General features: G+C 41.9%; 2 protein-coding genes across 2 annotated transcripts in view; one reads left to right on the top strand and one right to left on the bottom strand.

Moving 5' to 3' along the window:
- LOC115157960 (26S proteasome non-ATPase regulatory subunit 1) overlaps window positions 1–23,352 on the top strand; it is a 123,511-nt gene that overhangs the window by 30,903 nt on the left and 69,256 nt on the right. The gene's annotated exons all lie outside the window — the stretch shown is intronic.
- On the bottom strand, window positions 6,444–22,149 carry LOC115157961 (5-hydroxytryptamine receptor 2B-like). The gene is made up of 4 exons (XM_029706337.1): window positions 21,724–22,149; window positions 20,027–20,660; window positions 12,597–12,797; window positions 6,444–8,130 (listed from the first exon to the last, which is right to left on the bottom strand). The coding sequence occupies exons 2-4, from the start codon at window positions 20,286–20,288 to the stop codon at window positions 7,208–7,210; spliced, it is 1,386 nt and encodes a 461-aa protein (XP_029562197.1). The 5' UTR covers window positions 20,289–20,660; window positions 21,724–22,149; the 3' UTR covers window positions 6,444–7,207.

Below are 23,352 nucleotides of genomic sequence, written 5' to 3'. Positions count from 1 at the left end.
CAAATAGCCTTCTGTATACCACCCCTACCTTGTCACAACACAACTGATTGGCTCAACCGCAATAAGAAGGAAAGAAGTTCCACAAATTAACTTTTAACAAGGCACACCTGTTAATTAAAATGTATTCCAGGTGACTACCTCATGAAGGTGGTTGAGAGAATGCCAAGAGTGTGCAAAGCTGTCATCAGGGCAAAGGGTGGCTATTTGAAGAATCTCACATATAAAATGGTGGCCATTTGAAGAATTTGATGATTTAACACTTTTGTTTACTACATGATTCCATATGTGTTATTTCATCGTTTTAATGTCTTCACTATTATTCTACAATGTAGAAAATAGTAAAAAATTAAGAAAAATCCTTGAATGAGTAGGTGTTCTAAAACTTTTGACCAGTAGTGTATTTTGGTGAATACTAACTAGTAGCCAGTTTGTTGTTGCCCATGGTGGAGTCATATCTAACTAGCTGGCTCCTGAAACCTGTGGTCGTGTTCCCCTGCTCAGACGTTGCATGCATCAATCAATCGTTGCGTGCCATCGAATGACCGATTGCAATAACTAACAGATTGGTTAGCTGTTACTTAAAATACCTACCTAAGTCTGTGTCCATGCATGAGCTCTTGAGTATAGATCTGACTGCCAATAAGGGCTTTGCACAGTAGGAGGCCATTTCTTCTCTTGCTAGAACAAAAGATGTCTCTGCTGTGTACCGACCTGGTACCGACGAACCTGACGTTTCTACTTGTATACAAGCTGTTGATGCGCGCCTTTGGAACATCTACATAAAAAAATAAATAATTGTACATCCGTTTAATATATATATATATATATATATATATATATATATATATATATATATTACACACACACATACACAATTTATATTAGGCAGGTCTAAAGAAACAATATGATGTTTATATTTTTCTCAGAAGAACAGAATGAGTTGGCCTACTGTATGTTATCTGGCTATTTGCCATATGCTAGTTCATTTAGTGGACTAAATATGCTTCGTGCCATTATTTTCTATGATTTTATAGTAAGAAGAATATAATTGAACTTGGCTGAAATAAAATAGAAATGATATTTTTCCCCATTCTGGAGCGAGTGTGCATATGATGTGTCTGTCATAATTTCAAACAAGTCCTATACGCTAGATTTAGTTATTTGGTAGCTTTATTTGGGAATGATACAAACCTTAGAATGTCTTAGAACTCCAAAACAAATATGGGCTGCATGATGCGACTATAAGCTATTGATGATTTGTCGCAAAAAAGCTTGCTCTCGGTTCTTGCCTCAAGCTTCATATGCTGTTCTCTCATCAAGTGATCATATTTTCACCCATCAGACTATTCTCAATTTAATCTTGTCTTTACTAGTATGGAGAATTTGTTTTGATTTAGAATGGCCCATCCCATTATCAAATTTGCATGGGAAAAAATACATAATAATAATAATAAAAAAGACATAGTAATCCGTATGCACTAGAATAGGGAATGAAGACCGCTTTCTCGCATTTAGTTTTTTAATCATGCCGGGTAGGCTACTCCATTTTTATAGCTGAGCATGTGCTTAATATGAGCAGCTGAGAAATAAATTATATTAGCTGCTAGGATCTTCCTTTTTAGTGGCAACTATCAAAACTCTGCTTTAACACAGGATTGCAGATAGAAATGTCTGGGTTTATAAGAACACTTACAGTACATGGCCAAAGTATGTGGACACCTGCTCGTCGAACATCTCATTCCAAAATCATGGGCATTAATATGGAATTAGTACCCCCTTTGCTGCAATAACAGCCTCCACTCTTCTGGGAAGGCTTTCCACTAGATGTTGGAACATTGCTGCGGGGACTTGCTTCCATTCTGCCATGAGCATTAGTGAGGTCGGGCACTGATTTTGGGCGATTAAGCCTGGCTCGCAGTCGGCATTCCAATTCATTTCCAGAGGTGTTCGACGAGGTCAGGGCTCTGTGCAGACCAGTCAATTTCTTCCACACCAATCTCGCCAAACAGTTTCTGTATGGACCTCGCTTTTGCACAGGGGCATTGCCATGCTGAAACAGGAAAGAGCATTCCCCAAACTGTTGCCACAAAATTGGAAGCATAGAGTTGTCTAGAATGTAATTGTATGTTGTAGCATTAAGATTTCCCTTCACCTGAACTAAGGGGCCTAGCCCGAACAATGAAAAACAGCCTCAGACCATTATTCCTCTTCCACCAATCTTTACAGTTGGCACTATGCATTGGGACAGGTAGCATTCTCCTGGCGTCCCCCAAATCCCAGATTAGTCTGTCGGACTGCCAGATGGTGAAGCGTGATTCATCACTCCAGAGAACGCGTTTCCACTGCTCCAATGGTGGCGAGCTTTACACCACTCTAGCTGCTTGGCATTGGTCATGGTGATCTTAGGTTTGTGTGTGGCTCCTCGGCCATAGAAACCCATTTCGTGTAGCTCCTGATGAGTACTTCTTGTTCTGACGTTGCTTTCAGAGGTAGTTTGGAGCTCGTTATTGAGTGTTGCAACTGAGGACAGACGATTTTTACGCGCTTCAGCACATGGCGGTCCCATTCTGTGAGCTTGTGTGGCCTACCACGTCACGGTTGAGCCGTTGTTGCTCCTAGATGTTTTCACTTCACAATAACAGCACTTACAGTTGACCAGGGCAGCTCTAGCAGGGCAGAAATTTGACGAACTGACATGTTGGAAAGGTGGCACGCTATGACAGTGCCACGTTGAAAGTCACTGAGGTCTTCCATGCGTGCCATTCTACCGGCAATGTTTGGCTATGAAGATTGCATGGCTGTGTGCTCGATTTTATACACCTGTCAGCAACAAGTGGGGCTGAAATGGCCGAATCCACTAATTTCAAGGTGTTTCCACATACTTTTGTCCAACCATTGTTTTGAGGAGCATGCAGTCTCTCTGCATGACAGGTAATATATTCCGCCCAAACTCTGTATGCCATGGGCTCTCCAACCCTGTTCCTGCAGCTACCGATGGTAATGTTTTCACAACTAAACATATTTCATTAAAATGTTGACAGCCCCTCTCTCTGCATGCTCAACATAGGAATGAAGGACAGAGAGGAGGAGATAAAGACACAGTGGTGAGATATTCTGTATCTAAAGGTAATGTCTGCCTATTATGAAAATATAAATTCACTATAATTGTAGGCCAACTCTGTAAGCCGCCCTGCAAAATTAATGAGCCAATAGCGTTGCCTAGGCCTATACTTTCTCTCCGAGACTCATGCTACACTCCAAACATTCTATTCATAAGGCAACCAGCCCATCCAGAATGGATAATAATACAGTTCACACTCAAAAGAGATTACTAGAATTTGTTTAATTCTGGAGTATAGCCTAGACCAATTATTTACCAAGGACATTTTAAATATTTTATCAGCAACCATCATCCCTGTGTTCCAATGGCACGTTGTTAGCTAATCCAAGTTTATAATTTTAAAAGACTAATTGATCATTAGAAAACCCTTTTGCAATTGTTAGTACAGCTGAAACCTGTTGTGCTAATTAAAGAAGCAGTAAACTGGCCTTCTTTAGACTAGTTGAGTATCTGGAGCATCAGCATTTGTGGGTTCGATTACAGGCTCAAAATGGCAAGAAACAAAGAACTTTATTCTGAAACTCGTCAGTCTATTCTTGTTCTGAGAAATGAAGGCTATTCCATGCCAGTAATTGCCAAGAAACTGAAGATCTCGTACAACGCTGTGTACTACTCCCTTCACAGAACGGCGCAAACTGTCTCTAACCAGAATAGACAGAGGAGTGGGAGGGCCCCGGTGCACAACTGAGCAAGAGGACAAGTATATTAGTGTCTAGTTTGAGAAACAGACGCCTCACAAGTCCTCAACTTCATTAAATAGTACCTGCAAAACACCAGTCTCAACGCCAACAGTGAAGAGGTGACTCCGGGATGCAGGCCTTCTATGTTTAGAAAAGAACCAAGATATTTTCCCAACATTCATGCAATGCACTCTGGGTTTTTACCATTAGCAGGACAAGCCATTCTTAATGTGTTATCAGACAGCTATACTGAACAAAAATATAAACACAACAATTTAAAAGATTTTACTGAGTTACAGTTCATAAGGAAATGAGTCACTTTAAATAAATTAGGCCTAATTCAGGGATTTCACATGACTGGGCAGGGGCACAGCCATGTGTGGGCCTGATAGGGCACAGGCCCACCTACTTGGGAGGTTGGCCCACCAACTGGGGAGCCAGGCCTAGCCAATCAGAATTAGTTTTTTTTTCCCCTGACGAAGGGGCTTTATTACAGACAGAAATACTCCTCAGCTGTCCGGATGGCTGGTCTCCAACAATCGCGGATGTGGAGGTCCTGGGCTGGTGTGGTTACACAGGTTGCGGTTGTGAGGCAGGTTGGACATACTGCCAAATTCTTTAAAATTATGTTGCAGGCGGCTTATGGTAGAGAAATTAACATTAAATTATCTCGCAACAGCTCTGGTGGACATTCCTGCAGTCAGCATGCTAATTGCACGCTCCCTCAAATTGAGACATCTGTGGCATTGTGTTGTGTGACAGAACTGCACATTTTCGTGTGGCCTTTGAATGTCCCCGGCAGTAGGTGCACCTGTGTAATGATCATGCTGTTTAATCAGCTTCTTGATATGCCACACCTGTCAGGTGGATGGATTATCTTGGTAAAACAGAATTGTGCACAGCATTTGAAACTTGTGATTTTTATGGGACCAACACTTTACATGTTGCGTTTTATACTTTTGTTCAGTATAGATGTACCTACTTACATTTTGGAAGCTAATAGATTACATTTATTGTCGCATCTTTTAACTAAATGCAATCTGAAAATACTAATAACATGTAAATATGATTGGTAACAGAATAAATAGCAGAAGAATAACTGCAGATTAAATATTGCTGTAATTTATAATTACAGCATTATTATTCCAGCGCCATGTGCTTCCTAATGTAGGCTATTGCCCCTTTTAAGAGCTATAATTTATTTTGTAGGCATACCTTATGTTGTCTTTTCACACTATTCAAACCACAATTTAAATAAACAGCTGATGAAGCTATTTTAGCCTATAGTTCACATATTGCAAACAAATAATCTGAACTAAAATCTTTACACATATTTTGGAATTTCTGTGCATTCTTAACAATCCCTAATCTGTATCCAAAAACGGCACTTTTTTTCAGCGAACCTGCACATCTCTCTTGTGGCATCAATGTGAGGGTTTATGGCAGGGGAAACGGTGTGCAGTAGTCTAGTGTGTGGTGCGGGAATAATGACAAGTGAACTTGGAGAGCATTTCGAGAGGATAACTGACCTGAACTCAGACCACCTCTTAATTGTATTTTCAGTTAGCTTCGGGAGCTCTTTTGAGGGGTCTGAGTTCATACTGGACAGAAAATTAAGCGAACGGTTCTGAGTTTGCCGAAATTGGCTGAAATTTTACTGCAGTCAAGACTCATGACTGCCGGTGTGGCGGTAATACGGTCACCGCAATCGCTCTAGTCCCATCTAGCTATTTTAAAGAGTAATCTACCCCCAGAAATAAAAATCATGAAACTTCTGTCAATTTGCTGAAAGCCTATGTTTTATCAGTGGGTAAAAAAAGAGAACTCCCCATGATTTAACTTCTAAGTGGTCCGTCTGTGAAATGAGGAAATTGTGTAGGAACGCGTCATGGTTCTCATCACTGGAGATAGGGGATAACCCACTATCACATTTCATAGCCCTTTGAAATCAATTACCTGCACTCCAGATTGCCAAAAGGTCAATGGATGGTATGGGCATACTTGTCTAGAACACATCCATCCATTTTAAATCGTCTTAACAAAGTATATATTTCACTTGGATGTGTTCAATCTAAACAGTGTACCAAATTATTCAACTCTGTTCGTCCTTCAAATACCATCTCGCAATGCGCCCTGTGCGTCTGTGGGAATGGGCCGTTGATGCCATAGCAACATACTCTGATAAATGACAAAAATGTAAATGTAGTATCAACAACAAGCTTTCTAACAATTCTAGCTAGGTAGCAACAAAATTAGCACAGCTTGCTAGTTAGCTTACATTAGCTACAGCAGGCACAAGCTAAACAAGCTACTGCCATCTTGTGGCCTGGAGTATTTAACAACGTAAAACTATTCCCCTGTAAAATGTCAATTTAATAGCCTTGGCATTTATTTGTTTAAATCACTGAACAAAACAGGCGCTTATTAGAGACAGTTTTCTATTTGAGCCTGGCATCTGTTTCCTTAATGCGCACACGGGAACAAGTGGTGCTTCAATGAACGGTCAATCATATTGCTCAAATACAAATGGCATGACTTTATCGCGTGTAGTCTTCAGTGGTAGAGCGGGTAAATGTTGAACTGGAACACGAAAATGCACTGAAATGTTACTGGGCCAGTGAGACGAGATCCATCGGGCATAGTCAATGTCAGACCCAATTTATGAACCAGGAATTTTATGCTAAATACATATCCATCTGTAGGCTATATACATTTGTATTTTACAAGCTTCCCATTTGCAAAGGTTTTGTCTTTGTTGCATTTTATATATAATAATCCATTTGGATGCTATAACAGTTTGGGAAAATAGGACCTGTGACTATACAATAAATCTATATTATTGTATATAAAAGCACTTACCAAAAAATTGCAATTAAAATGGGTGGTATTTATAAACTATTGTGTGAAGGTGAAGTGTTTGTCCTCTCAATAGGTAAGAATCCCATCTCCTCAATGGAAATTGTCCATAGCAGAGAATTAAATAGCCCAAGGTGACAGGATTAGCATTGGAATACACATTGTATCCACTGAGAGAGTTTCCAGACAGTCATGTCTTCATTCCTTATGTATTTCTCAGGTGGCTTTCTTAAGAACACTCCGACCTGACCCTTGTCAGCTTATCTTTTATTGAGGGCAACCACCTCAACACACCTATTTGATGTCTCATTTTACGCATAATGTTCACCTATCTCTGTACAGAGGGCCTCTTATTTGTTTGACAGAAATGTACATCTCCTTTTTGTTTTCCCCCTGAGAGCACACTGTTTTCTTGAATAGAAAATAATCCATGTGATGCTCATGGAAGGTAATCCCCTGGGGAGCTCACAACTCAAGCCTTGGGTGCCTCTTACATGTGGCTTTCTGGTTCTAATTGTTTCCCTTTTGCTGACTGCATTTTCCGAAAGGCCTACAAGAAACTGACATGCTCTTCGGATTTGCAATCCTCGTTCTCGGTAAGGAGCAGAGTGTCCAGTAGAATGCTGCCAGAGGACTGTATTGGTGCTTGCCTTCGGCTCAGTTGACTCTGATAGCACACTGGCCCGATGCCGTTTTTCATTCCCCGCTTCATGAACAGCTTAGAGTTCTCCGCCACAGATGAACGGAAGGAGATCCGTGTTAGATTCCTGCAGCCATGCTGTTCCCTTGTATGGCTGGCTGGCCCATTACTGATGCTGCTGTAGTTAAAGGTAATGTAGCGTGTGAAGGCCTGGCGGAAAGTCTTGTTGAAGAGGGTATAGACCAGTGGGTTGATACCAGATGACACGTAGCCCACCCACACAAAGATCTCCATCAGACGGCCGATCACATTGACGTCGCAGCTCGCACAAAGCACAGAGGTGATGTTAGTGATGAAGAATGGGCACCACATGACCACAAACAGCAGGAAGACGATGCCCAGCACCTTAGAGGCACGCTGCTCATTGGTCAGGTTTTGCATGGACTTCTTGCCCATGGTGGACATGCGACGGGTGGGGATATCTTCACTTGTCATGGGGTTGGTAGGAGTGGTGGGATTTCCTGGCAGTTTCTCAGTTGTGGGAGAGGCCATGGACTGCTCCCTCTGGAAGACTGTGGAGACTGTTGGGCGAGTGAAGCGCTGGGTGACCTTTGACCTGAGCAGAAAAGCTTTCTTGCGCAACACCTGAATGGTTAGCAGGTAGATGACCATCATGATGGTTAAAGGGATGAAAAAAGCTGTCATGGAGCCATACATGATGAACTCTCGGAAGCTGTCTGGTTTCAGTAGGCAGGTGTGGTTGCTGTTAAAGGTGACATTGTTTGGAAGATGGTAGTTTCTCAGCCCCTTGATGGGAATGGGGATTGCGATACCTGTGTAACAGAGAGAGAGAAGTTTGGTTAATCAAATCATCAATGCAAACTTTGCATCCTACTCTTGGTTGTTTGAGATTCAATGTGTTTCGGGAGAAGATGTAGTATCTTCTCACAGCTTAGTTTTCCACGGTGGTCACCTTTATGCTGCTTTTGTTTTTTGCATTTTATTGTTGGACATGAAATCTTCATATCTGCTTTTCCTTTTGATGTTGCCGGAGTATAAAACTGTATAAAGCCTCATGCTTTCACAACTGAGGACAGCAGAGGTAGTGCAAAGGGTTAGGAAGAAAAACTGCTTTCTGTGAGTCCTGGAAGTTCTCATTCTTTGCTTAACAATCCAATAAAGTAACCATATATCGCCAGCTATAATACAGTGACAATGAACACACACCCTGGACAAAGATACTCTTCCACAGTCGTGGTGTCTAAGTGCTGCCCCTGTACCTCAAAGCAATCTGGTTTTGCTCAGCGAAAGAAAGTAAATGTGTAGAACCTAGCCCAGAGTGAAAACTAGGGGTGTGCTGTTGTGAAGATGTCTGAACGCTCCATGACTACCACTATTGCCAGGCTAAACTCTGCCAAGTCCTCACACCGCAGTCTCCCAAATGCTTCAGCCAGAGGAACCGTCTGGGCTGACGATGTTAACGAGCATAGGGGTGTTTAATTTCATTTCCTACTGGAAAGCTAATATTTAACGGATAACAGATCATTAAAAGCAAACCAGTATGCTTATATACCGAGGGTTCACTGGCCAGTCATCAGTAATACAGACTCGGCAGTGGACTCTAAAGTAATATCATCAATCAGGAAAATAAAACGATGTTTGTTTCAACTGTCAAACTATCTCTTTGGACTATGGCAAATGACATTTGGGTCTAGGCTTACATTGGGCCAAAAATGGGAAACCAGTTTGAGTCTGGAATTCCCTCGTATGAAATATGCCCTGTGAGAAGAGGATTCCAGTGTTTCAGCTCCATCTGCATCTCATTTATAGTCTAATAATAGGCTAACCAAATGGATGCAATGATCAGGGGCCCTTCGAGTTCATTAAGGTAGGGGCTATCAATGAGAAAGCTAAGATATTCTACACATAACAGACCTAAGATTTGAACACACACTCCCCATCTTTCATAGCAAAGTAATCTGAGATTAATAGCAGAGAGAGGGGCAGGCAGACCGACAGTCGGGACTGTGCGTATAGGCGATAACATGGTCATCTTTATCTCACATTGTCTTGTCTTGCAATGCCTCAAATTCAGTCTATTAAAATATATACACTACCAGTCAAAAGTTTTACAACACCTGCTCATTCAAGGGTTTTTCTTTATTTTTACTATTTTCTACATTGTAGAATAATAGTGACGACATCAAAACTGAAATAACACACATGGAATCATGTAGTAAACAAAATGGCATTAAACAAATCAAAATATATTTGAGATTCTTCAAAGTAGCCACCCTTTGCCTTGACAGCTTTGCACACTCTTGGCATTCTCTCAACCAGCTTCATGAGTTTGTCACCTGGAATGCATTTCAATTAACAGGTGTGCCTTGTTAATTTGTGGAATTTCTTTCCTTCTTAATGCGTTTGAGCCAATCAGTTGTTGTGACAAGGTAGGGGTGGCATACAGAAGATAGCCCTATTTGGTAAAAGACCAAGTCCATATTATGCAAAGAACAGCTCAAAAAATATATATTTAAAAAAAAGTATATATTTTTAACCTTTTATTTAACTAGGCAAGTCGGTTAAGAACAAATTCTTATTTACAATGACGGCCAAGGAACAGTGGGATAACTGCCTTGTTCAGGGACAGAACGACAGATTTCGACCTTGGCAGCTCGGGGATTCGATCCACCAACCTTTCGGTTACTGGCCCAATGCTCTAACTAGGCTACCTGCCGCCCCAAATAAGCAAAGAGAAACGACAGTCCATCATTACTTTATTAAGACATGAAGGTCAGTCAATGCGGAAAATGTCAAGAACTTTGAAAGTTTCTTCAAGTGCAGTCGCAAAAACCATCAAGTGCTATGATGAAACTGACTTTCATGAGGACCGCCACAGGAATGGAAGACCCCGAGTTACCTATGCTGCAGAGGATAAGTTCAATAGAGTTACCAGCCTCAGAAATTGCAGCCCAAATAAATGCTTCACTCAGTTAAAGTAACAGACAAATCTCAACATCAACTGTTCAGAGGAGACTATGTGAATCAGGCCTTCATGGTTGAATTGCTGCAAAGAAACCATTACTGAAGAACACCAATAAGAAGAAGAGACTTGCTTGGGCCAAGAAACATGAGCAATGGACATTAGACCGGTGGAAATGGGGTGGTGGGGGGGGGGGGGGGTCTTGCTGGTGACACTGTCATTTGATAAATTTAGATTTCAAGGCACACTTAAACAGAATGGTTACCACAGCATTCTGCAGTGATATGCTATCCCATCTGGTTTGGGCTTAATGGGACTATCATTTCTTTTTCAAAAGGACAATGACCCAACACACCTCCAGGCTGTGTAAGGGCTATTTTACCAAGAAGGAGAGTGATGGAGTGCTGCATCAGATGACTTGGCCTCCACAATCACCCATCCTCAACCCAATTGAGATGGCTTGGGATTGAGTTGGACTGCAGAGTGAAGGAAAAGCAGCCACCAAGTGCTCCGCATATGTGGGAACTCCTTCAAGGCTGTTGGAAAAGTATTCCAGGTGAAGCTGGTTGAGAGAATGCCAGGAGTGTGCAAAGCTGTCATCAAGGCAAAAGGTGGCAATTTGAAGAATCTCAAATATAGAATATATTTTGACTCGTTTTAAAGAAAAAATTCTGGTTACTACATGATTCCATATGTATTTTCATAGTTTTGATGTCTTCACTATTATTCTACAATGTAGAAAATAGTAAAATAAAGAAAAACCCTTGAATGAGTAGGTGTTCTATAACTTTTGACTGGTGTTGTGTGTATGCGCTACCGTTCAAAAGTTTGGGGTCACTTAGCATTGTCCTTGTTTTTGAAAGAGAAGCACATTTTTTACGTCCATTAAATAGCATCAATTTCATCAGAAAGAAATAAAGTGTAGCCATTGTTAATGTTGTAAGTGACTATTGTAGCTGGAAATGGCTGATTCATATTTTCTTTTTTTTATGGAATATCTACATAGATGTACAGATGCCCATTATCAGAAATCATCACTCCTGTGTTCCAATGGCATGTTGTGTTAGCTAATCCAAGTTTATTATTTGAAAAGGCTAATTGATCATTAGAAAACACATTTTGCAATTATGTTAGCAGAGCTGAAAACTGTTGTCTGATTTTAAAGAAGCAATACAACTGGCCATCTTTAGACTAGTTGAGTATCTGGAGAATCAGCATTTGTGGGTTCGATTACAGGCTCAAAATGGCCAGAAACAAAGAACTTTCTTCTGAAACTCGTCAGTTTATTCTTGTTCTGAGAATTGAAGGCTATTCCATGCCAGAAATTGCCAAGAAACTGAAGATCTCCTCCAACACTGTGTACTACTCCTTTCACAGAATAGCGCAAATTGTCTCTAACCAGAATAGAAAGAGTGGGAGGCCCGGTGCACAACTGAGCAAGAGGACAAGTACATTAGTGTCTAGTTTGAGAAACAGACGCCTCATAAGTCCTCAACTGGCAGCTTCATTAAATAGTACCCGCAAAACACCAGTCTTAACGTCACCAGTGAAGAGGCGACTCTGGGATGCTGGCCTTCTAGGCAGAGTTCCTCTGTCCAATGTCTGTTCTCTTTTGCCCATCTTAATCTTTTTTTATTTTTATTGGCCAGTTTGAGATATGGCTTTTTCTTTGCAACTCTGCCTAGAAGGCCAGCATAACGGAGTCGCCTCTTCACTATTGACGTTAAGACTGGTGTTTTGTGGGTGCTATTTAATGAAGCTGCAAGTTGAGGACTTGTGAGGCGTCTGTTTCTCAAACTAGACACTCTAATGTACTTGTCCTCTTGCTCAGTTGTGCACCGGGGCCTCCCACTCCTCTTTCTATTCTGGTTAGAGCCAGTTTGCGCTGTTCTGTGAAGGGAGTATAGACAGCGTTGTGGTTCTGTGAAATTAATTTCCTTCCTGGAGGAATACTCTCAATCATTTAACCTCCCTTTTCATTTTATGCTTCTTTTGGTCAAGTCTTTCAGGATCGTTTACTGGGTTTTCCCACAGGTCACCTTGACTGCTATCACTCTGATGCTCTGTTACTGTTACGATGTGTTGCATTCCCTCCCTAGAAACTTCACCCCCACTTTATGTGAAAGTTTGTATAGCTTCTACTTTTATTGCATCCGGCTTTCTTTTCTGACCATCAACAAGGCTTGCCACATGCTAAGGAATTGAACTGCAATGATATAGACTAAAGTACCTCGATCAAGCTATCACTTTAGAAACATTGCAGAATGCTCCTGATATCAACAGTCAACACAGGACAAAAAAAACAGCGCAGCTTACCAATGGATATGAGCCACACCACTGCTATCTTGGCCATGGCTTTGGACCTGGACTTATACTGGCTGTGCTGAATGGGTTTCTTGATGGCTATGTAGCGGTCCAGTGAGATGGCACACAGGTGCATGATGGACGCTGTGGAGAACAGGACGTCCAGGAAGAGCCAGATTGGGCAGAGGAACTCCGGAAGAGGCCACCCGGAATCTGAGAAACAGAAAAAAGATGGAAAGAATCGGATAGTTAACTGCTTTCATAGGCCAATACAGAACCATTTGAGATGAAAAGAACACAGTTCTCAAACTTGATTACTGTGGTGGTGAATCTTTTATGTTTTCACCTTACATCAGATAAGTCTTATTGAATTTAGATTTTAGTAACTAAGTCATGATGATTTTGTTTTAAAAACTTGAGTTAAATTGCTATCTATAAGTGTTCGCTCATGAAACATGGGACCGAAATAAGATCCCATAAATTTTCCATGTGCACAAAAAGCTATTTTCTCAAGTGTTGTGTTGAGGATTTCTGTTTGTAATAAAGCCCTTTTTTGGGGGGGGGAAACTCATTCTGATTGGGTGGGCCTGGCTACCAAGTGGGTGAGCCTTGGAGGGCATGGCTACACCCCTGCCCAGTCATATGAAATTCATAGATGAGGGTCTAATGAATTTATTTCAACTGACTGATTCCCTTATATGATCTGTAACTCAGTAAAGTCTTTGAAATTGTTACGTGCTGCGTTTATATTTTTGTTCAGAAATTGTACTGATATGTCCTCAGCACACCTATTATATTGTAAATAGAGGTTGTGTTGTTGACCTCACCAGCATTGGGGAGATACGCTTCAATAGTGGATTAAAACCAGCTCTGATGTAGTGAATTCTGTTTGTTTATTTTAGTAAAGAATGAATTCACTGCAGAGATGCTTCTCTTATGACTGTGTATGGAGCTGAAAGCTCTGCTCTTGATGTAGATGTGTTCAAGCACCCTTCTCTCCAGAACTGTTTATTCTGGGTCTCGGATGTGAAATTAGCGAGTAATGTGGCTGGATTATGTCCCATTGCACATCAGCATTGTAAAAGATCCTTTTGTTGAAAAAGTTGTTGAATGATTTATTTAGTTAGTGTTAACCCTTTAGCTGATTGTTTGTACTTCATAACTCGAGCATTAGTGAATACATCACATTTATTTTTGGATCCAAGTATTACTTCTAATGTATCTTCGTATACAATTCTAAAAGACATCCGCTTTTGAAGAAATGGTTCTTAAACACAATATTTGAGTGTCCTCCCTTCATGTTTTCCATGCGCCCTAGGACTGTAATGGACACTCCTTACCCACTTTATTGGGTTCCACGGCACACCATTTCAGGTGCTTTGTTCAGCTTGATGCACCATTTTGCCATTTCTCCTTGTTTAATTTATTATATATTTTTGTTTATATTTAAATAAACTTTGATAGGGACTTTCTAATAGTATTTTTTTGTGGGACCTTATGAATTACAATCATCTGTCTACTTAACATGGACAAAGAGAGAAAATTCTCTCTATGGGAATAAGCTCATACACTCAACATATTCTATACATGTGGTGATATTATGTGCTTATACCAGAGTTTAAATCTGTCTGCAGGCAAAGTTTCTGAAGATGTACACTGAACAATAATATAAACGCAGCATGCAAAACTGTACAGTTCATATAAGGAAATAAATAAATTAGGCCTTAATGTATGGATTTCACATGACCGGGAATATAGATATGCATCTGTTGGTCACAGATACCTTAAAAAAAAGGTAGGGGCGTGGATCAATTAAACAGTATCTGGTGTGACCACCATTTGCCTCATGCAGCGCGACACATCTCCTTCCCATATGTTTGATCAGGCTGTTGATTGTGGCCTGTGGAATGTTGTCCCACTCTTGGCTGTGCAAAGTTGCTGGATATTGGCGGGAACTGGATCATGCCATTGTACAAGTCAATCCAGAGCATCCCAAACATGCTCTATGGGTGATATATATTTTTTTACATTTAACCTTTATTTAACTAGGCAAGTCAATTAAGAACAAAACCTCTTATTTACAATGCAGGCCTACCTTTTGCCTGAATTCAGTGTGCAAATGCTCCCCTTCGATATGCTCTTCACGGATGAATCCCGGTTTCAACTGTACCGGGCAGATGGCAGACAGCTTGTATGGCGTGTGGGCGAGCAGTTTGCTGATGTCAACATTGTGAACGGAGTGCCCAATGGTGGCGGTGGGGTTATGGTATGGGCAGGCATAAGCAACAGACAACAAACACATTTTATTGATGGCAATTTGAATGCACAGAGATACCGTGATGAGATCCTATGGCCCATTGTTGTGCCATTCATCATCCACCATCACCTCATGTTTCAGCATAATAATGCACATTCCTTTGTAACTTGTCCCAATTGAAACCAGCTGCTTTCTATGAGAACGTCGCAAGGATCTGTATACAATTCCTGGAAGCTGAAAATATCCCAATTCTTCCATGGACTGCATACTCACCAGACATATGGGCTCCTGAGTGGCGCAGCGGTCTAAGGCACTTCATTTCAGTGCAAGAGGTGCCACTACAGTCCCTGGTTCAAATCCAGGGCAGCGCACAATTGGCCCAGTGTCGTCCGGGTTTGGCCGGGATAGGCCGTCATTGTAAGTAAGAATTTGTTTTTAACTGACTTGCCTAGTTAAATAAAGGTTAAATAACATTCAATTATCTTGCAACAGCTTTGGTGGACATTCCTGTAGCCAGCATGCCAATTTCCCTCAACTTGAGACATCTGTGGCATTGTGTTGTGACAACTGCACATTTTACTGGTATTTTATTGTGCCCAGCACAAGGTGCACCTGTGTAATGATCATGCTGTTTAATCAGCTTCTTAATATGCCACAGGTGGATGGATTCTTTTGGCAAAGGAGAAATGCTCACTAACAGGGATGTGCAAAAAATTTGAGGGAAATTACCTTTTTGTGCGTATTGAAAATGTCATGGGTATTTTGTTTCAGATCATGAAACATGAGACCAACACTCTACATGTTGCGTTTATATTTCTGTCCATTATGTGTTGCCAATGCTACAGAGGTGTCCATCCAAGGCCACATTTCTAAGTAAAACTTATAAAGCCATAGCAGTGGACCCGGCTACTCTGTGAGAGCGAATACTTTGAAAACCGAGCTACAAACCTCTAGTGTAGGGTGAGGTCACCATTCCAAAGTGGGAGAAAGCCAGTTAGCATTTTCAGCTTTGTTTTAGTACTGTCTTATTAAAGGGCTGTCTTTTGAGCATTATTGTCTTAACGATAATTATTATTGCTTACTTTAGAAAATGTCCCCGTTCCAGCAAATACCAGGGTATAAACGCTCTGTCCTGCGCCATTGATGTCTGTCAGGCTCTCTGATTACACAAGACATGCACACAGTTCTTAAAGGCCTCATACTTTATATGGGAATCCTTTTCTTTTTTTTTCCCCCCCCACTCCGAGTGCATCTGTAAACGCATCCTCAATCTTAAACACTCACCTGGCCATCACAATTGTTTTATGGTCTTTCTGGATACCCGTATTAGTAGATTTAAATGAGTGGATTCGGCTATTTAAGCCACACCAGTTGCTGACGGGTGTATAAAATCGAGCACACAGCCATGCAATCTGAATAGCCAAACATTGGTAGTAAAATGACCTTTCAATGTGGCACCGTCATAGGATGCCACCTTTCCAACAAGTCAGTTTGTCAAATTTCTGTCCTGTTAGAGCTGCCCCGGTCAACTGTAAGTGCTGTTATTGTGAAGAGGAAACATCTAGGAGCAACAACGGGTCAGCCACGAAGTGGTAGGCCACACAAGCTCACAGAACGGGACAGCCGAGTGCTGAAGCGCTTAAAAAGTCTGTCTTTGGTTGTAACTCTCACTACCGAGTTCCATACTTCCTCTAGAAGCAATGTCAGCACAATAACTGTTCATCAGGAGCTTCATGAAATGGGTTTCCATGGCCGAGCAGCCACACATAAGCCTAAGATCACATTGTCAAGTGTCAGTTGGAGTGGTGTAAAGCTCGCCGCCATTGGAGCAGTGGAAACGCGTTCTCTGGAGTGATGAATCACGCTTCACCAGCTGGCAGTCCGACAGACTAATCTGGGATTTGGGGGATGCCAGGAGAATGCTACCTGTCCCAATGCATAGTGCCAACTGTAAAGATTGGTGAAAGAGGAATAATGGTCTGAGGCTGTTTTTCATGGTTCGGGCTAGGACCCTTAGTTCCAGTGAAGGGAAATCTTAACACTACAGCATACCTTCTAGACTATTCTGTGCTTCCAACTTTGTGGCAACAGTTTGGGCAAGATCATTTCCTGTTTCAGCATGACAATGCCCCTGTGCAAAAAGCGAGGTCCAAAAATAAATGGTTTGTCGAGATTGGTGTGAAAGATCTTGACTGGCCTGCACAGAGCCTTGACCTCCACCCCATTGAACACCTTTGGGATAAATTGGAACGCTGAGTGCAAGCCGGGCGTAATTGCCCAACATCAGTGCCTGACCTCACTAATGCTCTTGCGGCTGAATGGAAGCAAGTCCCCACAGCAATGTTCCAACATCTAGTAGAAAGCCTTCCCTGAAGAGTGGAGGCTGATATAGAAGCAAAGGGGGTACCATCTCCAAATTTGATGCCCATGATTTTGATATGAGATGGTCGACAAGCAAGTGTCCACATACTTTTGGTTATGCAGTGTTGCTTGATACTTTGTTTGACAATGGAGGTCCCACAGATGAAAGTAAATAATTGTAGTTTTTTGAAGGCTGTAAGAACTTCCAGAGTTTTCTGTTTTCACTGAGGTCCTTTTAAGGCAGCATTCATTCATAAATTGTATTGTTGTTGTTTTAAGCTCTCCACTGGAGCACTAATTTGATATTCTGGAGGTGGCTCAAAAGCTTTAAATCTAGCATGTTTTGACCCAGGATTCTCCAAACGAATTATGGTTAAGCCTAAATTAAAAGACAGCTCTGGTAGAGTGGGAAATATATATCTATGCCTACCTGTTGTGTGTGGGTAGACTCGGTGAGTCTGGGACCGAGGCATGCCTTCTAAAAGCGTGACCTCTCCCTGAAACAGACAGTATTGAGCTCATTAGTGAAGAAGGGTAAGAATGTTCTGTCATCCCCTTGGTTCAGAGGAGCATCGACTATAGTGACTCTTGTGGGCTATTTCGTGAAATCTTAATCATCACTCTACTTTTCACACTGGTGTTTGAAAAATGTACATCGTTTCTGGAATGTCAGGTCTTGTGACCCAGTTGTCCCATGGCCCAAACATATTTAAGTAAGCATTTATATCTGTCCTCAATATAAACACATTTACCTCGCAAACATGGCACTAGGGTAGGCGCCTCCCTGTCTGAATCCTTCAAACAGATTTTCTTAATGGGTCTCTATGGTTACCCGAGACTTATTCAGCTGTATATTTAGGTTTACTCTGTAGTGTAGTCAGTTTACAGTGCACCTTTTTAAACAGTGCAACCATTTAATTTTTCAAGGTGTTGACTGTAAGCCTTAAATTCATCTGCTAGGCAGATGTGGAAAAGGACCTCAGGACTTCTTACAGCTCTTATAGACATCAATTGTACACTAGCCATACCCTCTTTCTCAGTAAAAGGTTTCATTTTGGAGGAAGGTCTAACTATGATTGGGTTCACCATCTCATTAATATTGGATATTTGATGCAATAGCTAGGCTAATTGGGATTAGTCTGGCACTTCCCCCGCAGCCAGGGCTTGGGATGGAGAGGAGATATTTATCCAGCCAGACACAGAAGAAAGTGGAGAAATGTTCAAAAACCATGAATTGCTGGCACTTTCTCTACGCTATGTAGTTGTGGTTTATTGGGTGTTTAGAGAGTCTTAGGTTTAATGTCAGTGGCATATTAGTGGTCACGATACTGTGGTTATATAACATGTAGCTACAACATGTCGTCCCTGTCCTCTGGTAAATGTCTTGTATTATTTGGATGTGAGCACTGATCCCCTCTCTCGCCATTTGCCTTCACACACTGTTCTTAGCGCCGCCGGCCTGGATGTACACACGCCTTAACTGGCCCACCGTGCCGAGAGGCTCTAAAGGCTCGGCGTGAAGCACTAAACTCTGTTTATGTGTGTTTACGTCCCCCTGACCCCCCCGCTGTGTGCTCTGTCTCCAGCCAGTAGAGAAATGACAGCTGCCTCTGCACAGTCGTACTTTGCATCCATTCCGTACATTGACGAGCTCTGTGTGCTCTTACATGTGCGTACGCATACTCACACACACACACACACACACACACAGCCCCCCTCCATCCTCTGAACAAAGGCTACTTCTCTCCAAAAGCCACTAGCTGTTTAGTCTTGGCCCTTTCTGTCAACTATAAACTATGGTCACTGAATACAATCCATCTGCTCATGTTCTCCAGATTTAGAACTAAGACCCTCGAAAAAGACACAGGGATTGTCTGACATGATAAGCATGAGGACATGGCTTTGACATTGTTTATCCCCTCCTTTCCATGCGTCTAGCCCCGACGACTGCATTAAGATGTGATGGAAGGAAGCAGCTCCCCCCCTTAGCAGTTTGCCTCATGCCCGCAGTTTGCACGGCACATTTGGTTCTTATGCAAAGAAAGTGCTTGTTTTCTGAAAGCATGACTTTTGCTTTCAGAAAGGTTGGTTTGTGATTTGGAAAATTGTCTGTGAAAGTCGTGCAGAAATTGGGTCATCATGATCATTGGTAGCTGATAGGGCTGTGCTACGGTCGTGATTACATAGCCAAAGGAAGTAGTTTGTTTATTGTCCACTATCTTGTGTTTTTGTCATCTGCTATAATTTGTTTATAGCTGGAGGAGATTCAGCAGCATCTCTGTTGGTGTCCTATTAAACTCTAGCGCTCTTGAATTATCGTAAATATGCACGCCTATTTTTTTTGTTCTGTTAACGAATGATGAACACAATTCTTGTCAACGAATGAGTCTGCTCGATCCAATTTCCATTTTTAGGCAACCTACTGTAATGGCTTTCTGCGTTGCAATGCACATTTACTGAACCGGTGCGCTCAGGTGTTTTCCGGGGCTCTCGACTGACAGCAGCTTTATAATGGCAGCTCCATGGGGACTGGGCTATACAAGTGCAATTTAGACCTAATTTATGGGAGCCAAGCTAAGCATAAGTACTAGGCCAGCCTTTTCACTTGAATCAGCAATATGTCGCCGTATTGAGGCTGGAAGGGAATCATTCTAAATTAAGATGTTGTTGAGGCAATCATCGGGTCACAGTTATATGAACTGTTCACACTTGTAGGACCAGTAGATTTTAGTATAAGCAGTGTCTTGAGTTTCAAGTGACTGTACCAGTGAAAGGATCCTTTCTCATGGCATGGCAAACGGGCAGTCATGTTGGGGTGACTTACTGTATAGCACAGTGATGAGGGCGATGGGCATCACCAGGAGTCCCACCAGCAGGTCGGCCACTGCCAGGGACATCAGGAAGTAGTTGGTGGCGTTCTGCAGCTTCCTCTCCAGCGACACGGCCAAGATGACCAGGATGTTGCCCCCGATGGTGGGGATGATAACCATGATGATGAGCAGAGCAGCCCAGTGCAGCTGAGCCTCGGCCACCTCCCCGGCCCCCGAGCCGTTGGTCCCCAGCGGGACTGCATCTGGCTGGGACATCCTGCTGTGGAAGGGATGGCTGACCTGGGCACGGGTCGTGGTTCTGCTCTGGCTGGCTCAGGGGGCTTGGCCAGCATGGTCACAGGGTCCCACAGGTACGGGGGAGGGCAGTGGAGGGCAGCTCAGAGCCAGCACACAGGGCGGTAGCTCATCCTCAGACTCAGCGTACAAACCAAAAGGGCCACGTCACAATCGAAAAAACCCCGCCACTCCAAAACTGAACAGGTCGCCTCAAGCTTGTTCCAGGTAGTAATCCAAGCACAGGTTGTACTACCACAGTAAAGGGGATGTTAGGTCAAGAGTTGGTTCTCTGACTCGTAGTTCAGGCGCCGGTGTCTTTTGGTTTGTGTACTCCCTAGAACATACCAGTTTCTTTTAAAAGGAAACAAAAGCGACAATGTTAAACCCCTTGCTCTGAAGGGGACATTAGCTTCAGTTTGAAGACTTAATGATGAGTGACATTTATGGTAACAAATGTTATGCATTTTTCCTGTATATTCATTAGTATTGGGTTCCAGTCCATGGCTAAGCAATTAACCAAGGAAGCAGATATCAGCTGTAATCAGTGCTTGCATTCTTAACTCTGGCATGTTTGTGTGCGTGTGTTGGTTTTAGGTCTATTTCTGGAGTTTTCAAACAACTAACTTACAAAACAACTTTTAACCCGTAAGGTTTAAAACCATTGCATGTCATTTAAAAAACATAGAACTAATATGAAATGATAAATGGTTTAATTTTGAACATACAATTTAATTAAGCTTATTTATTTTTGTTTTCAAATGCGATTTTAATTGACTTATTTCCTTCATTTCCCTATTGTTTTGTAGTGTTTATAGGAACTTAAAACATTGCTTATTTATTGCATATCCTAGTGGCTTTTTCTACTTTCATATTTCTAGATCAAAGTCATTATTTCATTGACAATAATATTACACTAAATAGATTCATTGCATTCTCTAAATATACATGTTTTTTCCATCAATTTATCTTAGCCTTTTAATGTTAATTTGGACATACTCCAAGAGTCTTTTTGAAGTGTAGAACAATTATTTGACCCTCCTTAGCCTCTAGTCCGCTAGTTGAAGCCGCTCCCTAGAAACAAACTGCTTATCCCTATTTAAGTTGTCACTGTTTTATCATTTGTCTACAACAGTTGGTGCACCTCTGTCTGTGAGGGCTTTCAAAGGCTTTTTATAAATGCACTTGATAACAGAAAATAATTCAGGGTCTTAGCAAAAAGAAACTGGTTTTGTTAGACGTAAACTGGTCAAGTGGAATGGTATAGTCTAACGTTAGAACGAACAAAGCTCAGAAGTTCTTACAAATTGTACACAATTTGAACACATTAACAATTTTCTGTAGATTTGTGATTATTTTATTTATTTTAGAATTATGAACAAACAGTAAGTGATTTTACTGAGTTTCACTTTCTTACCTTCAGCTAACGCAGAAGCCTGTGTGTTCTCCTTTAGTTTGTCCAGTTCATTTGCATCGCATTCAGAGCTGCTATATCCTTATTTTTCAATCACGCAATACCTTGCGCATTGGATAAACAGTGCTGTTCATCACCAAACAACTCAATCCTCAGACTCCTTGAGAGTGGCAGCTTTTTTTCTTGTCCCTGCTCACGTTTTTATATACGTAGAACCCCTCCAAAATCATAAAATGTCATAGGCAGCCCTCCCCTTGTGAAAATACTTGCCTAATATTATCTCACTTCGGTGCATTCCATGCTGAGGAATTTCCTTTGTCCCCGCATGTTGGATGAGCCCCTGGTTTGGATTCGCATCACCTACCGTTATCACAGGTTGAAAAGGTTCAGAAGTCCTCTCTCTGTCTCACGCTCTCTGTCTCACGCTCTCTGTCTCACGCTCTCTGTCTCACGCTCTCTGTCTCACGCTCTCTGTCTCACGCTCTCTGTCTCACGCTCTCTGTCTCACGCTCTCTGTCTTTCGCTCTCTCAGGTTCTCTCTCTCGCTCTCTCAGGTTCTCTCTCTCGCTCTCTCAGGTTCTCTCTCTCGCTCTCTCAGGTTCTCTCTCTCGCTCTCTCAGGTTCTCTCTCTCGCTCTCTCTGGTTCGCTCTGTCTCTCGCTCTGTCGCTGTCTGTCTCTTTCTCTTGTCTCGCTCTTGCTCTCTCTGTCTTTGGTCGACTTGCTATTTCTCACTCTTTCTTTCTCCAATCTCCATGCTTACCCATGAGTCATGCTAAGGAGAAAATAGATGAATGTCCCAGAGTTGGCCGAATGCCAATGGTTCTGGGAGGTAATTTTCTTCAACACAGTTGTCCTACTGTTTATATTTGTCACTTTCTGCTCTCTCCTCCAGTAGGGACTGGGGATGGAAGTTGGAGGAGGAGGGAGTTGTTAGTGATGTCCTATTGAAACTGCATTTTCACTTCTTGAAAATATTTTTGTCTGCCTAGTCTCAAACGTTCATTGACATTTTTTTTAATCAAAGATAACATGATAGAAAAAATGGCCTTAAACGGGTATATTAGAAATTGCCGAGACAACCATTTTTGTTAGTATTGATATACATACACCTAGCATCTCCTTGCATGCTTATATTACTTCCACTGCTGTCTTGTTGCATTGCTTTTAAAACCAGATGAAAAGCCATGAAGATGAGTATAAATATGATGTTCATGAAGTACACTGTGCTCCTAATGCACCTCAGGTGTCTAGACAGGAGTTGGACCAGACAAGGTATTTTATAAGCTCCCTTTCAGAGCCTGTTTAACGTTTCAATTCACGGGAGCCCGAGAACGTTTCATCTCACTCAGATACCAGGCAGATACATTTTTGATAGTGCTCTAATTCATGACCACTGGTGTTAAGGACTGCCCTACCTCCACTGGCCAAGCGATTGCCTTTTAATTTCAGCTGAAGGTCATTCCTGATTCCTGTGTGGATCACTTGGATGCTCCTGATCCTCTGATGTAAGGAGTTGCTGAGAGACTTGCTGCTAGCACCTCACAGACATATGTTCTCCACTTTGCTAGGCCAACGTTGAGGATGCTACTAGAAAACAATCTTGAAATAAATGCAATTTGAAGTTTCAGCTT

Source organism: Salmo trutta, chromosome 22 (assembly GCF_901001165.1).
Source record: "Salmo trutta chromosome 22, fSalTru1.1, whole genome shotgun sequence".
Classification (NCBI taxonomy): domain Eukaryota; kingdom Metazoa; phylum Chordata; class Actinopteri; order Salmoniformes; family Salmonidae; genus Salmo; species Salmo trutta.
This window is presented reverse-complemented; position numbering and strand designations above follow the sequence as displayed.

What these genes read in the sequence shown, in the direction of transcription:
- LOC115157961 (XM_029706337.1), bottom strand. Translation starts at nt 20,288, where the DNA reads ATGTCCCAGCCAGATGCAGTCCCGCTGGGGACCAACGGCTCGGGGGCC. An exon ending in CCTCATCACTGTGCTATACA is followed by an intron (nt 12,798 to 20,026) that starts GTAAGTCACCCC and finishes TCTGTTTCTCAG; the next exon opens with ATTCCGGGTGGCCTCTTCCG. An exon ending in GGTGTGGCTCATATCCATTG is followed by an intron (nt 8,131 to 12,596) that starts GTAAGCTGCGCT and finishes TCTGTTACACAG; the next exon opens with GTATCGCAATCCCCATTCCC.